This window comes from Dryobates pubescens, chromosome 16 (genome assembly GCF_014839835.1).
Source record: "Dryobates pubescens isolate bDryPub1 chromosome 16, bDryPub1.pri, whole genome shotgun sequence".
Taxonomy (NCBI): Eukaryota; Metazoa; Chordata; class Aves; order Piciformes; family Picidae; genus Dryobates; species Dryobates pubescens.
In genome coordinates this window covers 10194255-10211791 of record NC_071627.1, presented here as the reverse complement: position 1 = coordinate 10211791, position 17537 = coordinate 10194255, and the positions used below count along the sequence as shown (strand labels likewise).

General features: G+C 39.9%; 1 protein-coding gene across 16 annotated transcripts in view; it reads right to left on the bottom strand.

The window, feature by feature from the left end:
• TENM2 (teneurin transmembrane protein 2) overlaps positions 1 to 17537 on the bottom strand; it is a 668081-nt gene that overhangs the window by 231039 nt on the left and 419505 nt on the right. For 14 of the 16 annotated variants that reach the window (XM_054168532.1, XM_054168518.1, XM_054168516.1 and 11 more), the window contains one exon: positions 221 to 430. The exons of the other annotated variants lie outside the window; for them this stretch is intronic. In XM_054168532.1, the coding sequence (XP_054024507.1) occupies positions 221 to 430 (210 nt within the window). The remainder of the gene's footprint in view (positions 1 to 220; positions 431 to 17537) is intronic. 16 annotated transcript variants of the gene reach the window in all.

The following is a 17537-nucleotide window of genomic DNA, read 5'->3' as shown; positions in this document are numbered from 1 at the left end:
AAAACTAAAAAGCTCTCTATAGTAAAATGAAGGAAAAGCATATACGAGGTATGGTGTTTCCAGAAAGGTTTCCACAAAATAAAGCTGTCAGGTTTTGTTTGCCTCATTTCCATTGATGCTCTCAACTTTGCAGTGACGCAAGAACACATTTGCAAGAAAAAGGCATCAAACTGGCACATACACGTCACAAACAAACTCCATATGTTTGCAATTTTCTTACCACTGCTGGAAGCCTGCTGTGGCCCTGAACACGCTCTTAGCAGATATGAATTAGGAGAGAACTCCTCATCAGGATTGGTGTCCATGATTTGATGGGACGTATTGCTGTCTAGCAATGGCATCTGGCAGCTAACTGGTGGAGGATTATGAGAACTGGGCAGCTGAGCAGATGGGAGAAGGCTAGACGAGGATGTAGGTGGAATGGGACGACCTGGGAAAGAGGACACAGGGATCAAAGATCAGTAATGAATGTAATGAAAAAAATCCAAACAGTCAAGTAATTGCACTGTAAGTGTCCATCGTTACACACGATTGCTGCTGTGCAGAGCCACACAATCTCTATGCGGGTGCAAACTTGTCCCTTTGTATCATATTCAAGGCATTGTGAGCAGCTATGTTGTGGACTCATTCCAAAAATGTCTTCACAGCATCAGCTTGTAACTCATCAGGTGAACAGACGCTGGGTGAATGAGAGCAGCTGCCCACCTCTGGATCAGAAGCAGCCTGTTCTGCATGGGCACCACACACAGCAGCCAAATGCTGACAGGACCCAAGCTGCATGGCCAGATGTTGCAAAATGCAAGCACATCAGCTATACATTTCACCAAAATAATTTTCACAGATTTTTTTTTTTTCCCTAAATAAGATCTGTGAAAAAGAAGATTATAATGAATTGATTCCTGGTATTACAAGTCTGTAATAACCTGTTTAAACAATGATGCGTTCTGATTTATTTTTTACCAGGGAAATTGCTCTAGTCCAGGAATCTATTGGAGGCAAGTAACAAGGACCAGATGAAGGTTATCTGTAAACTAATGGTCTCCCTGTGTTGTAGATCTTTCCACAAGCCACTGACAAATGTGACAGGAAGCATAGGAGGCAGCAGGACTGAAAGGGAATTAATTCCATTAGTAGAGATAGGCTAAGCTGGAATACAGGTTGGAAACTTGAAGCTTTCCTGCCCTTTGATTTCTTTCTGCACCGGCATTATAAAGGCAGAATTTCCTGCCTAGTTCACCAGATATATTAATTTAAACTCTGAAACCCAGTCCTTAATGAGTACCATATACCTCAGCCCACTGTAACAACATATTTTTGGTCAACTAAACTCATGGTCTCCAGTCAATAAAATGCTTATATTTATTTATTCTTTGCTTTTGTGAACTTTACTCTCCTAACTTTTTATCAACCCATTCCATCAAATACACACAGATTAAGACAGGTTTGGGGGTTTTCTTTGACACTGTCTATTAGAATATGACCAGTTATAGGAATGAGAAGAAAAGAAACATGCATTCTGATCTCTGCAAGTTTATCTAGTGCATTGGAGAAATTGTTCATGAATAATTTATACATAGGAAAATATGACCTCTGTGATACTGCCAAAGTCTGTGAGGCAAGGAGAGATCTGCTGCATGCTAGCAACAAATGTTTAAATGCAGCAAAACTACATAAAATAGTGCATCCCAATTTCTGTCATTCTTAAAGAAACAGTAGCAGAGCAAATACACACTGGCTTTCTCCTTAGTTACAGCTTTAGTTTTGGTATCAAGAACACCACAGTTTAGATGAATTACACTGAATATTGTTCCATAATCTTTTAGATAATCTTCTAGACTCACATATCAAATTCTGGAGGGCAAAAAATATCAAGGAAATAAAAAAATAATTCTGGCCATCAACATAATTTATGCTTAGGGAGCAGCAACTAACAAAAGGTAACCATAGATACAAAAAAGAAATAATAATCTTTCCCTGCATGGTACTAAACATGAACTACTTTGTAACCTTCAAAAAGTCTAAAATAAAATAAATACCTGCTATGCTTATCTTTTATTTTTAGCACTAGATACACTGATAGACTACATGATCAAAATATCATATGACAGAAATAGGTTCAAGCTACTCCACAATAAACCCCATCTACTGTCTTTTACTTAATACATGTTAAACTATTATATTACTTAATTATATAGTAAATGCTGTTGCCATACACAGAGCAAGTTGTCCAGTAATGGCTTTGGCTGGACATGACCCAGAGATGACAAAAGAGCTGGTCAGATGTTATCTTCCTTTTGTCTGTTAGTTCAGGAAATGGATCTGGACAGCCAATGGAGGCAAAGCAAGGGACATAGGCATTCATGGGTAGCACACCCACCACCCTCCTCTTCCAGCACAGGCATGTTCTTGCTGCATATCCAAGACAGCCTAACTGCAGCACCTACACTGTCAGCAATGTTCTCTTTAAAGAGTGAGAAATGTTGCTAAGTGTGTAGGGAAACAACCAGATAATATAAGATGCATGTATTTGCAGTGCACAGCACCATAAATAAAGCAAGCAGCTGATGATGGGGAAACATTCCTGTGGTACAGCACATTCAGCAGTCTCCTGTTCCTCCCCAGAATAATTGTTTTCTGCAAGGTAAAAACTCTGTCCTTCAAATACTTGTGCAAAGCATGTCCTGCCAGTGGGCTGGGCACTCTCAAGCAGAGTCCTATTTAATACATCAAATACATATTGTCATAACTGGCATAGAAATATTTTGTATTTGATAAAATGACTGCAGTTAACTGACAAGAGGAAAAAATCATCCATTTTCTGTACAGTAACAGCATCTATTATTTTTGTAGCTGAAATAGTATTTGTACTTCAGCACCCTGAAGGCCAGTGTGAAGCCCCAGCACGCAAAGCTTTTCTCAGGGGACAAAGTCATTTTCCCCCAGAGCTAAGCAGCCTGTGCTGGCTGCTCTCAGGGGAAAGACAAGACAGACCATTGAACAGTTACCTCATGCAGCAAGCGATAATGCTGATCTATTTGTAGAAAGGACTCAGTTAACCCTTTATTCATCAGACTGCACTTCAAGCTGACAAGACAAAAAGCCTCAAATGAAATACACAAAAGAGGGAAAGAAATCTAACCATCTGTGGTAATTTTCTTCAGCAGCAAGTTCCTTTCTTTTGCCTAAACTCCTGCTGCATTTTTTCCTCTAAGGCAAACAAGGTTCAAAACAGGGGGGGGGGGGGGGGGGGGGGGGAAAGAGAGATATAAATCAGGATTTGGATGACAGAGAGTTATCACTGAGGAAAGGTTACTTCCAGTGCTTCTGAAGCTCCTATCTCTCTGAAAGCAACAAATGAACAAAACCAGCCAAGCTAAGAAAAAGGTTTTCACAGAGGCTATTTCACAAGAGCTGAAGGAGAAAATAAGGTCTTCCTAAAAGCATGGGGCTGACATTCCTGCACATGTCTGTTTATTGATGGTTTTAGCTATTTCTCTGCATCAATACAGATAGTCAGGGCAACTAAGGATGAAGCTGATACCATCCTATCATACCAGGGAAAGAGAGAAGGTGGTTTTAAAACAATTAAAAAGTAATTGCCACAAAAGAGATCTAGACACAGTAAGTCATCACCTCTGACTTCCATAACAATGCACAGTGAAGACAAATCAGCGCTACAGGTTTGTGTCTCCCATTTAACAAAATTAGAGCACCCTACCTGCCCCACTTCAGTTTTTCTCAAAACTTCCATTCTGTAAAAATAGCAGAAAATTCAAGAACAGCATGAAGACTATAAAAAAACCACCAAAACAATTATGTAACTGCAGCAGAGGCAAGAATATGCTCTGACAGGCAATTTCTATCATTGTGCAAAGACAGGCTTGTACCTTTTGTCCATAGCATCTCGGGGAGCAGGGCTACAGAGCCCTGCATGGCATGCAGAGCCCAGTGACACTGTTTGCACCGACACACTATAGATTCTGCTCTGCCAAGGAAGAAATGGTGCAGCTGTTTGTGGAGTGCACTCACTATGTCTGCAGCTATGTCCTTGTAGACTGCATGTATGATGGCTTGGGTACAGTCTACTCTGCTCCATGAGGCCATGTCCTTGTAGACTGCATGTATGATGACTTGGGTACTGTCTACTCTGCTCCATGAGGCTACCTGGAGCTATGTTCTATCAGAACTTCACTTGGGCCCTTGAATCCCACTCTTTTGATGTATGTTTGTTTGGTCGTTTGGTTTTTGGCTTGTTAGGAGGAGGAGTTAGCATCAGTGCTGCCAAGACACAGCTCCATCACATCATCAGCACATCCACTTCAGTTGTATTCAGGGAGTGAAAGCATTTCTGTTGGCAAAATCTCCAAAGATAACACTAAAGTCAAACAGTATAGGAAATACTCATTCCCTCTCCCCTCAAGCAGGTAGTGAAACTACCTCTTCTCTCAACCCCACCCAGGTTTCTTAGACCCTTTCTTTCAAACCTCAAAATGCAAAATCAACTCTAAGGGCACCAAAAGCACGCAGGAAAAGGGCACTGAAGAAATTAACAGATACTTGCCAAAACCTCCACCTCCTTTATGAGAATAGTAAACCAGTAACATAAGATGATCAGCTGCAGCATAAAATATGGTTTTGACAGCTTTTTGAAATCACATGGTACAAGCCAAACAGTGCGTTTGTTTAGAAAGCATGATCTCCCCTGTGTAGGTACAGCATTTTCATAGTCCAGACATTAAAATGTTGTTGAAATAAAATTATCCTAAAACTCAAGGACATTTCCTCTTAGGTACATCTTATAATTCATCTTTCCATTTCCAAGCAATTCTACTAGGGGTGGATGTAGGGATAAATTAAGAAAATTCTGAATAAAACAAAATAATCCCATATTCCTTGTGATAGTAATGCATAAAGTCTCTTTGGCTTAGCAGTGCTGTAGTTAGATTTTTGTCATCAGACAAAAATTGTTTATAAGGCATTATATGTGATACAAGGGGGGAAAAAGGCAACCAGTTTCTGTTAGAAAATAAAAAAAAAATTAAAATCCAGTGTAAAACTAGATTCATATTTAATATGTTTCTCTTCCCTGTCCTCTGAAGTAGAACCATTTGCCGCTCATCTAGGAATACAGCTTGAGAAATGCAGATAATAGAAAACGGATGAATGAAGAACCACCAGCAAGTCCTGCTCTCTGTTTTTTTATTACAGATGCATTGTGTAAGCTTGTTCATGTTTTGTTATCTTCCTTAAACCATCTGACCTCAGTATGTGGTTATTATTTCCTGAAGTACTGCGCATGTGTAATTCTGGAATATGAAAATCACTGTAGCAACGAAAGATAGTATCATTACAAAAATCTCTGCAGAAGAATAAGACTAACTTGGAAATCAATCACTTCTCTTCTGACTTTCAGTGATAAAGTTAAATTAATTTTCCCAAGCAATCCATCTACAAAATATATCAGTTTTATGGAATTTGGGTGTTAAAAATAAGTAGACAGTCATGACTTAAAAATTATCTGAACCAATTCAGTATGTAAAGGAATAATTTGCTGCTGTCAAAAGCTAATGTCACTTAATTCTTGTCTTGTTAAATCATTTGATGCCCCTTTCTCTTTTAGTTAAACAAAGATAAATAATAAAAACAATTTACAGCTAGAAGATGTTAGGGTTTTGCAGCTGTTCAATGTCTTTTGGGCAGATTAGATTCTGTAATGAGAAGTTATAAGCCTCATTTTATAAAAGCTGTTGCTGTCTTGGGAAAAACATCAGTGAATAAGATTAGAAAACTCTTTTCTTTCATGAACCTATTACACTGGCAAGCTGATTACTTGGCATATGTTTGATACCTTCATAGCTGGAAAACAGCAATTTGTTTCAGTGATTTTTTCCATCACTCATAAAGCCAAAATGTCTTTTCTACTCTTACTGTACCTCTGATTTGGCTAGCAAAACCAAAGCAGGAAGACACAGACAAATCCACACAAGTGTAATTCATATGAACTTGAATTAACTTAGCATCCCTAAAACACGTTGTACTGATCGAACTGTAACACTAAATTATAACAACTCAACAATTGCCTCTTCCTTGTGGGACAAAACCAACATGTTGGGTTTAGAAGAAACCTACTGGAAAATCCACAACCATCAACATATGTGACCTGACCTTCCACTTTTATAGTAACTTAATCTGTGCAGCTTTTAAAAATTGAGAAGATAAAAGTCCTCTAATTATCAATTTTATCAGCTAAGCATTCATGCCAGGAAATTCCACTAATACAAGGCCCTAGGTAGGTAACTACCAGATACCCTATGAAATCTACACCTTACAAGTACTTGATTCCATCTTTTTTTTTTTTTTTCTCTAGTGACACAGACAGTCCAGGCTATGCTGTGCTACAAACTCGTTTTCACTGTTCAAACACCTCCTGTTTACCTTCACCTTATTTTATTGAAATACTGTTAAACAACCACTCATGCTGTCTCCACAACACATCCTCCTGAATGATGTTGGCTTTATTTCTATTAGAGAAATTTATTTCCAGGAACACTGCAACACTTTAGTGATTCAAGAGCCAAGAGTCACTAATAGGTGGGAAAAATAACACTATCTTGAACAAACATGAGAAAACTCCGACCTGTAATTATTTAACAAACTGTGAAAGTCAAACATAGACAGTACTAACTGGTGGGAGTTGAATAGTGATTAGAAAGTTTGTGTTAACTCTTTGCAACCTACTAAAAAGAAAGTAGCTCTAATTTCTGATGAGCAAATGGGAAATGAACACAAGGCTTCACATGAGTATTATGCAAATGGATAAATAAATGATATGCTTAGAATCTGCTCTATCATATAGTGCAGTGCCAGTGCTACGTTCTGTCAAGTTGTGCTTTAACCTATTAAAATATCCTCCTCTTAGTTACACCTAGAGTTAGAATATGGTGCTGCTATTTGTTTTCTAAAGGTGTGCAGAATGCACTTCAGAACTAGTGCTAAACATCTGCCATGATATACTCTAGAGATATTTTTATTGTAGTGCTGGGAAACTCTAAGGTGTAGTAAGAAAAGTATCAGTATGATGGGAATTAATCTTCCATTACTCTTGATACCAATACTTACATTTACATGATATTATCTTGACATTTACATTTTTCTTGCTTTATCTGGTTTCTTCTCTCAAGATCCAGCCTTGCATTTCTAACACAACCTGTTCTGACATTAGCAAAAGTTTTGGGTGTACATGGAAACCAAAGGCTTGACTTTCAGTCACTTATGTCACTGGTGTGATTTTCCAAAGCAGAAAATCACGTAAGCACTTAACTTTCTGGTGTCTTACTGCATCTTCAGACAGCATCTTTTCTTCTCCTTAAACATTTAACTGGATGCTACATATGCTGAAGACTGTTATGATATTTAACATTTGTGTGCCCTGACAGGAAATTACCATGCCCCATAACAGATCCTGTGTCAAGAATGATCAATCCACCTTTTAACAGCAAACCACAGCAAAAGCTCAGCTCCAAGTCAATACAAATTCTGCTTTTGACTTTGCCAGAGACAGGATTTCACTCTGGAGTACTAAAAAGCTTTTGCATGGAGAAAAGTTCTCCCAAGAGCAGTCTTTTCCTGACTGAAATACCAGACTGCTGCTGCACATTCAATTCAGGATGGTCCACTGCACTCAGATCTAGGAATACAGCTTGGAGCTAAACTGCAGTTCCAAATCCAAGGGGAACACAAAATACCATCACTAATACAGAGCAGGCCCATTTAGCCCTTGAAAAATCTCTCTGGCATCTTCTGGTAGAGCTGACTACTCCCTGAAGAAGACATGGAATACAGGAAGTATGAAAATACAAGACTACAGACAGCCTATCAAACCACCGATAAGAGATTCAAGTGTAGATAAAATTTTATTCACCTCCAGTATCAAATAAAGTTTGAAATACTGTGTCTTTGTAAAGCCGATTTCCAGTTCAGAATCTATGAAGTAGACTCAAATAAATAATATAAATTATGAAAGAAAGGAAAATAGCATTCATTGCTTGTGGACCACACCTTATATGAATAATGGATTCTGCTTACATGAAAGTTAAAAAATTGATTTCTTGAGAAGGTTTACGTCAAATTTCACTTTATGTGAAAAGATTTAGCCAAAATAAAACCTTTCTGAGTGGCAGATTGCAACATAACAGCTATCAGACCATTAACTATTTCACCATTGCTGCACATCACTATAATTAATGGCACTCTGGGAGAGCAGCTCAGGAAATTAAAAAGATAAAATTTCCTTTTAATGAAAAGAAGTCACAGACATAAAAGACTATTAGATGGGAAAGGAAGCTTCACTCTGCAGTACTAAGAAAACTTATAACCTGATTAAAGGGCATTTGAAAGCACAAAATTAGATATGTTAAAAAGGTAAGAAATCTTTTCATTATAGTTACAGTTTAAGTTGCCAGAATGAAGGAATAAAGGCACTTCTTCTCCCTCTAAAACAAATGGGTTCTGTTCCCCTCCTCTTAGTAAAACAAAAACCCCACTGAAAAAAAATCATAGCATCATTAAGGTTGGAAAAGACCTCTCAGAGTACTGAGTCCATCTGTCAACTCAACAGCACCATGCCCACTACACCATGTCCTAAAGTGCTGTGTCTACATATTTTTTGAACACCTCCAGGATTACTGACTGCTACCTAAAACTCCTGCAGGCTATGGGATAGCTTGAACCAATGTGTATTTCAGCATGAACTGTATCTTTAAAATAATGACAGTTTCTCCCATCTTTTCAATCTTCAAACACTTTGTAACTACAGCTCAGAACATGGTTGGAGAAGAATTAAAGCAACTGAAGCTGAAATATGCTATTTAGGAATCCAAAGTTTGTTTACACCATTAGAAGGCACTCAAATATATATCCCCATAAATGACAAGGTCCTAGCAGCAAATTAACAGGAACAATTTTCCCATCTCAGGAGCTGTCAAGATGGGTTCTGTTAGCCAATTTATCTTACTCTAGCACATCTCTGGTGCTTGTCAATCAATATGTGAAACATTTGGTACTGATTGCCATTTTTCTATCCACTTCCTTTTGCCTCTTGTACAAGGCAATTTACTGCAAGTCAATCAAGGTTGAAGCAGACCTTGTTTAAATAAAACACTGTTGAGTTCTTTTCACACCAACAATTTCAAAAACAGAATGAGCTGTAGCTTTTCACATTTACATTTATACTACTTTTTCTGCTTTTCCCAAATGCCATGTTCAAGCTCTAAGTCATAACTAAACTCAGCCAAAGACTTAAGGAGAAAACAGCCAGGGAAGATGAACTGAATATAACTGTACAACTGTCACACATTTGGTCTATCAGTGGAGAGAGAGAACATTAAAAAGTACTTAAGTAATCTGGGATTATTTCTTTTTCACTCTTGCTTGAAGTCAGGTGTCCAAAACATAAAGCAACTTCTGACTTGTCTGAACTATATTCAGAATATTAATTTCAAATACTCATTTACATAGCAATTATAAGGTAAGGAGATAACTAACCACTGTATTCATAGCTGCATGTCACAAATACAAGTATGAAGAAGATCAGTTCTCTCAGCTAAAAAATTGATCCAATAACCTACAACATGGAATAAAAGAAAATTAAAATTAGATCAAAGACCTCACAAGTAACAGTCTTGTAAGAGTACAGAGGACATATTCCTTTAAAAATGGACACAAGAAAAGGAGATATGTTATTGTTCTTATAAAGGAGATTATCTATTCCTCCCTTTTTTAATTTTAAATTACATAAAGGTATCACACAAGATCAAAGACATATATATATATATTTACCTAGCACATATGTAATATGTATTGTTTTCAAGACTATATATATATATATATGACAGAAACTAAGTCATCATATTCTCATGGGCCATTTTAACCTGCCTGATATCTGCTGGGAACTCAACACAGCAGAGAGGAGGCAGTCTAGGAGGTTCTTAGAGTGTATGGAGGACGGCTTCTTATCCCAGGTGCTGCATGAGCCTATGAGGGGTAAGGCTCTGCTTGACCTCCTGTTTACAAATAGGGAAGGGCTGGTGGGAGGTGTAGTGGTTGGAGGCTGTCTAGGGTCCAGTGACCATGACATAATTGAATTTTCAATACACAGTCAAGCTAAGAGGGGCAGCAACAAAACCTCCACTCTGGACTTCTGGAAGGCAGAATTCAGGTTACTCAAGAAACTAGCTCAGAAGGTACCTTGGGAAACAGCTCTTAAAAACAAAGGGGTCCAGGAGGGCTGGACCTACTTCAAGAAAGAACTCTTGAAGGCACAGGAACAGGCTGTCCCTATGTGCTGGACAATGAGCCATCGGGGCAGACGGCCAGCCTGGTTGGGCAATGAGCTTCTAAAGGAATTAAGGGAAAAAAAGAGGGTGTATCACCTTTGGAAGAAAGGTGAGGCAACCCATAGAATTTAAGGATGTTAAAGGATGTTGCTAGGTCATGTAGGGAAAAAATTAGAGACAAAAGCCCATTTAGAGCTTAGACTGGCCTCTGCTGTGAAGGACAACAAAAAATCCTTTTGCAACTGTATTAATGGCAAGAGGAGGGGCAAGCACAACCTCCACTTCTTAGTGGACACTTCTTAGATGGAAACATGGTAACAAAAGATGAAGAAAATGCAGAGGTACTTAACACCTTCTTTGCCTCAAATTTTAATAGCAGGACAGATTGTCTTCTTGACAGAGCTGGCAGATGGAGGCAGGGAGCAGTATAGTTCCCCTGTGATCCAGGAGGAAGTAGTTAGAGATCTCCTTAGCCGCTTGGATCCCCACAAGTCCATGGCACAGGATGGGATCCATCCTAGGGTGCTGAGAGAGCTGGCAGATGAGCTGGTCAAGCCACTCTCCATCATTTTTCAACAGTCCTGGCTCAATGGAGAGGCCCCAGAAGACTGGAAGCTGGCCAAAGCGATGCCCACTCACAAGAAGGGCCGGTTGGATGAGCCAGGGAATTATAGGCCTGTCAGCCTGACCTCAGTGCCAGGCAAGATTATGGAACAGGTCATCTTGAGTGCAATCACACAGCACTTACAGGATGGCCAAGGGATCAGGCCCAGACAGCATGGATTTAGGAAGGGCAGGTCCTGCCTAACCAACCTGATCTCCTTCTATGATCAGGTGACCCACCTAGTGGATGTGAGGAAGGCTGGGGATGTAGTTTACCTAGACTTCAGCAAGGCCTTTGATACCATTCCCCACAGCAAACTCCTGACCAAGCTATCAGCCCATGGCTTGGACAGCAGCACTCTGCATTGGGTTAGGAACTGGCTGGAGGGCTGAGCCCAGAGAGTGATGGTGAATGGTGCCACATCCAGCTGGCAGCCAGTCACTAGTGGTGTGCCCCAGGGATCATTGCTGGGCCCCATGCTCTGTAATGTCTTTATCGATGAGCTGGATGAGGGGATTGAGTCCATCATCAGTAAATTTTCAGACAACACCAAGCTGGGGGCAGGTGTTGATCTGTTAGAGGGTGGGAGAGCTCTGCAGAGGGACCCTAACAGGCTGGACAGATGGGCAGAGTCCAAGCACATGAGACTTAACACAAGTACCGGGTTCTGCACATTGGCCACAACAACCCCATGCAGAGCTACAGGCTGGGGCAGAGTGGCTGGAGAGCAGCCAGGCAGAAAGGGACCCGGGGGTACTGGTTGACAGTAGGCTGGATGTGAGCCAACAGTGTGTCCAGGTAGTCAAGAAGACCAAGGACATCCTGGCCTGTATCAGGAACAGTGTGGTCAGCAGAAGCAGGGAAGTTATTCTCCCCCTGCACACCACACTGGTTAGGCCACACCTTGAGTACTGAGTCCAGTTCTGGGCCCCTCAGTTTAGGAAAGATGTTGACTTGCTGGAACATGTCCAGAGAAGGGCAGCAAAGCTGGTGAGGGGTTTGGAGCACAAGCCCTATGAGGAGAGGCGGAGGGAGCTGGGGTTGCTTAGCCTGGAGAAGAGGAGACTCAGGGGTGACCTTATTGCTGCCTAGAACTACCTGAAGAGAGGTTGTAGCCAGGTGGGGGCTGGTCTCTTCTCCCAGGTAACCAGCACCAGAACAAGAGGACACCATCTCAAGCTGTGCCAGAGGAGGTTTAGACTGGATGTTAGGAAGAAATTCTTCATAGAGAGAGTGATTGCCCATTGGAATAGGCTACCCGGGGAGGTGGTGGAGTCGTCATCACTGGAGGTGTTTAGGAGGAGACTTGATGGGGTACTTGGTGCCATGGTTTAGTTGATTAGATGGTGTTGGATGGGTTGGACACGATGATCTTGAAGGTCTCTTCCAACCTGGTTTATTCTATATACATGTGGTAAAAAATTAATAGTTTTTGAAAATGATCAGTTCCTTCACTGGTCAGCAATTTACTGCTACAATAAAGCATAAAAAGAGCTCACGTAATTTAAAAGGATGCCTGATGCAAGTCTGTCAAATATGCTTGCACTAAACACCTTACAGAATTTTATGATAGGGACATCCATAGCACTACTTAAATATGAGACTTAATATCTCCTCAATCTATAGCACATTATAAAATACAAAAAACACTTGTGACAGAGTCAAAGACTAAAAAATGCAGCAAGCCTGTTATAGGTTGTATGCAATCACCACTCTTCTGTGTGGTATTTAAACATCCTTACATAATGCCTTCATAATGCATGATACAAATCAAATGGGTTTTATTTCACTGTCATTTGGATAAAGGACATTAGGGAAAAAAAAAAATCAGGGAAAGTGTTGTCAGGCACTGGAAGGGGCTGCCCAGGGAGATGTTTGCATCATCATCTCTGGACACGTTTAAAAGTCTTATAGATCTGGTGCTTGGGGACATGGTACAGTGACAAACTCGGTGGAGTGGGCAAAATGGCTGGACTTGATGATCCTGGAGGTCCTTTCCAGACTGGATGATTCTATGAATGCACCGGTTTAATATAAACAAATGTTAAACATCATAGAACATTAGTCACATAAAGAAGCAAAACCCTCCTGTCCTGTATCCTTACTATGGGAGGTTACTGAGGCAGTCTCAAGTATAAGTAAGTTCCTTTACACTGCTGCAAGTAATAGGCAAAAAAATCTCCACATATTATATGAGAGTAAGGTGTGGCCAAATCAGTTACCCTGATTCATGCAAGCATGTTGGAAGTCTATGATGAAGTAATGACAGCCATTGGCCCACAGGAAAAGTTCCCATAGAGGTAGTGTAACAATTTCAGATTCCCAGTTAGGCTCCACTAAAGACAAAATAAATCAAGTGATTTCCTTGCCTAGTCTTCAGAGCAATGTCTGCTACACTAAATCACAAAGAATCACAGTTATGTCACATTGATTTTGTCATTTGCAATGAAAGGCAAACACTTCCATATTAAGAAATTTTCCATTTATTCCATCTCACATATCTAAAACATCCCTGAAGAAAAAAAGATAAAAACAAAACAAAAGCACCATTTTAATCCTCAGAATGCTCTGGGCCTATTCAAATCTAAACTCTGCCACTGGTCAAGGCATGCATGGTATTTTTTACAGTCCTTTCAACTCAGAGCTTTCAGAAAGCTCATTTCTGGAATGTAGGTTTACAGCTGAGCCCTGTCAGTTAATTGGAAAGGCAGTTCCTCCAAAACAAAAACAACACAGCAAACAACAAACCCCACACTTGATTGGGAACCATTTCTCTTTGCTCACAGCAGAGATTGTCTTTTCAGCACTGACATATTTTCCCTAACAATTCCACCATTTTCTTGATATATGCTTTCTGATTATGAATGCAAAAGGATATGTAAAATGTTCCTGCCACAGAAAGAAGTCATAAATGATGGGTGAAGTTATTTCAAAGCTGAAAGCTCTAAACAAGCAATTGGCTTAGGTCAGAATGATTCAAAGACTGTCTTTCCTGCTCAACCCCACCTAGATCCTCTGTCCCCTAAATCTTCTCAGACTTTCCATTAGAGCCCTACAGTGACTGAACACAAGATTTGATGGATTTTAGGGGAATGCAGACAAAGTTAGTAGGACAGAGTGGATCGATATAGAGAAGCTGTGCACAGAGTCTGACATCTGACCTGCCAGAGGGTTACAAAGGAAGAGTTAGTTACAATTCTCTCTGAAAAGTTGATCATATGTTTCACTATCTTCACTATTACCCGAAAGTCCAGGATTTCCATGTGTTCCTACCCTCTTTCTTTCCCCCACCCCCACCACAGATGGCTTAAAACCTTGATTTTAACCCAAACCTGCAATTTCAGCTGCTAAGAGAATTACACTTTCCTTCCTCTCTACAGCCCCAGGGACTAATTGAGAAGAATACCTGAAGGCTCAGGGTCTAAACTCTCAAGGGAAGGGAAAAAAACCAACAACCCTGTTTAAAACGATTCCTACAAAGAAGAATGACAGAAATAGGAACTTAACTAGGAGATCTTTCTGTCACTGGAGGCTTTTATATTTCAAATGACAGCACACTGTATGTGATCATGTGCTGGGAAAACCAGTAATAATAACAGTGAGTGTCAGTGATCACTTTTATTGCAGTACATAGAAATCTAAGTGATAGATAAAGAGCTTTTTTCAACACACATCACAGAACTAGAAAGGAGTCTTAACCTAAAAATATTATAATCTAAGCAGGGGTCAAGTTTTTGTTCTGTTTTTTTCTACTAACATGCCATGGTGAACAGATGAACTTTGTTAAATATACAAGGCTGAAAAACTGTTTCTCTCTAGCTATCATGGAGATCATGTTAAAGTGGTACTGAGGAGTAAATGGAGTAGATACATAAGAAAGAGTCAAAGACAGTTTTAAAAGATGCGATTTTGCCTACACTTAATGAAATGAAAACTAGAAAATCCACACTCCTCTTCTATCAGAAGTCATGATCCCATCAAAAACTAATGTACAAAACTGTTCCAGTAAGGTCGGTGAATAGAAATAATCCATCACAATCCAGTCCATTTGGGGCTTTTGTTCTTAAACGCTTCAGTAAATGGCCTGTTTGTTAACTCCAACAGATAATTATGAAGTACAATAAAAAATTCAAATTATGTTAATAGGCCAGAGAACAACGGCTGTTTCTGAAATCACTGGCAATTACTAGACATAATGGTTCTCAATTAAGCTGGAGGGTATTTTCAATTGTTCATAATTCACTATTTTAAAAGTATCATAAAAATATATAAATGTGAGCTGTTAATAAAACTTTCAGACCAACAGTGTGGCTGTTTCTCACGGAAAGCAAGACCTGGTTTATTCTTGTAGTGGTTTTTCACTTATGAATGATACGTGAAGACATTTTTAATGAAAGGCAGGTAACTGTATGGGATTTATTTCTCACAGTGCTCCTAGGCACAAGAGGAACTGTATTTCTTTCTTAAGCAACTTCAGTTTCCCTTAGTAATACAGTCAGCAACAATGCATGTCTTCACCAACTCTGGTTGTAGATACTGCAGCTCACTACATAAATGTTAATGAATATGTGGATATCAACCAGGAGGCATGTTGCTTGCCTACTACCAGATTTTAACTTCCGACATCAAAAGCAAAAATGGAAAATTTAAGACTTAACATAAGACTAAGAAATCCTAAGGATCATCTTTCAGTTATAAGATTGATGCATTGTGTATTTCCACCAAACCAAGAAAACAAACCCCTTTAATAATGAAGCTCTTAAGAAAAGATCAATAAGCAGTAATTACTATCTACGGTTCTACTAAAACTACCACTTACTTATCCACCACTTGTGTAACCTTGCATTAGGAAACTGGCACCTTTAGCAATTGCTAAGTTCACATTTTAAACTTTCCTACATATGATTAATGATCAGTTCACTGGAGACTTGCCTGAATCCCTGAGGCAGACATACTTAAACACACATATATGCATGTGTATTTTATTTATCTATTTTAAAAAATTCAGTTGCACCTTAAGAACATTTTCTCTTACCCAACCACTTCAATTTTCCTCCTGCCAAGACAGTTTCTTTCATTTTTATTCAAATACATTTGCATACATATTTCTGAGAAAGAGTAAGTAAATCATTCAAGAATTATTCCTAGCCATAGAAGTTTATATTTTCCTATTTAAACAGGAACTTGAAGACTTGAACACAACACTGTGAATCAGCAGTGGAAGACAGTCATTCATCATCCAGATCTTAGGATCTGTTGAGAGTCTTTATTGCTTTGACCTCATTAAAATGGTGCAAACCATGAGCTAACATAAATCTGTCTCTCTAAATACTTTCCTCTTTAATTTTTTAATAGTTCCATAGAAAGGGAAAGGTTAAAGCCAATTAAAAGAGATACAAATACAATTATTTTTATTACTGGATTTTGTCATTTCACTTTAGAAAACCATTACTCCCATTTCTGAGCAAATTATTAATTAGACTGCTTACTGACTTTGCTTGGGGCTTTCTGTTTTCTTGGGGGGTGTGCTGTGTTGGTATTCTGTTTAAACCCTTTATTTTTATTCTGTTTTCTCCTTCACTACTTACTTTTACTCTAAAAGCTAAAGTAAATCTCAAATGCTACAGCTGGATAAGGATATCTACCCAAGGACTAAGTATGTAATTGTAACTTCATTCCAAATGGGACTAAAAGATTCTGAACTCATTCCTCTGCAGTAAGAACTTGAATTTCTATCTCATTAAGATCATCATACAATACCAACAGATGCTTAAAAGCATCTAATGATGAAGGAACTGTTGAGAAAATTGAAACAGAAGTACTGAATGATAATCTAATGATACTGCAAAGATTTCGCCTCCCTATACCACATCTAGCAAAACACACACACAGAACCTAACACACATGCAGAATACCCCTAAAGCCAAACAAAAATATCTTCATGAAACAGTCACCATCTTTAAACTGCTACATGCTGTTTGGCACTGTGAGCTGCAATCATCATTTTACAGGAAGGGAAAAGGGAGAGGGGAGGAAAGGGAGAGGGGAGGAAAGGGAGAGGGGAGGAAAGGGAGAGGGGAGGAAAGGGAGAGGGGAGGAAAGGGAGAGGGGAGGAAAGGGAGAGGGGAGGAAAGGGAGAGGGGAGGAAAGGGAGAGGGGAGGAAAGGGAGAGGGGAGGAAAGGGAGAGGGGAGGAAAGGGAGAGGGGAGGAAAGGGAGAGGGGAGGAAAGGGAGAGGGGAGGAAAGGGAGAGGGGAGGAAAGGGAGAGGGGAGGAAAGGGAGAGGGGAGGAAAGGGAGAGGGGAGGAAAGGGAGAGGGGAGGAAAGGGAGAGGGGAGGAAAGGGAGAGGGGAGGAAAGGGAGAGGGGAGGAAAGGGAGAGGGGAGGAAAGGGAGAGGGGAGGAAAGGGAGAGGGGAGGAAAGGGAGAGGGGAGGAAAGGGAGAGGGGAGGAAAGGGAGAGGGGAGGAAAGGGAGAGGGGAGGAAAGGGAGAGGGGAGGAAAGGGAGAGGGGAGGAAAGGGAGAGGGGAGGAAAGGGAGAGGGGAGGAAAGGGAGAGGGGAGGAAAGGGAGAGGGGAGGAAAGGGAGAGGGGAGGAAAGG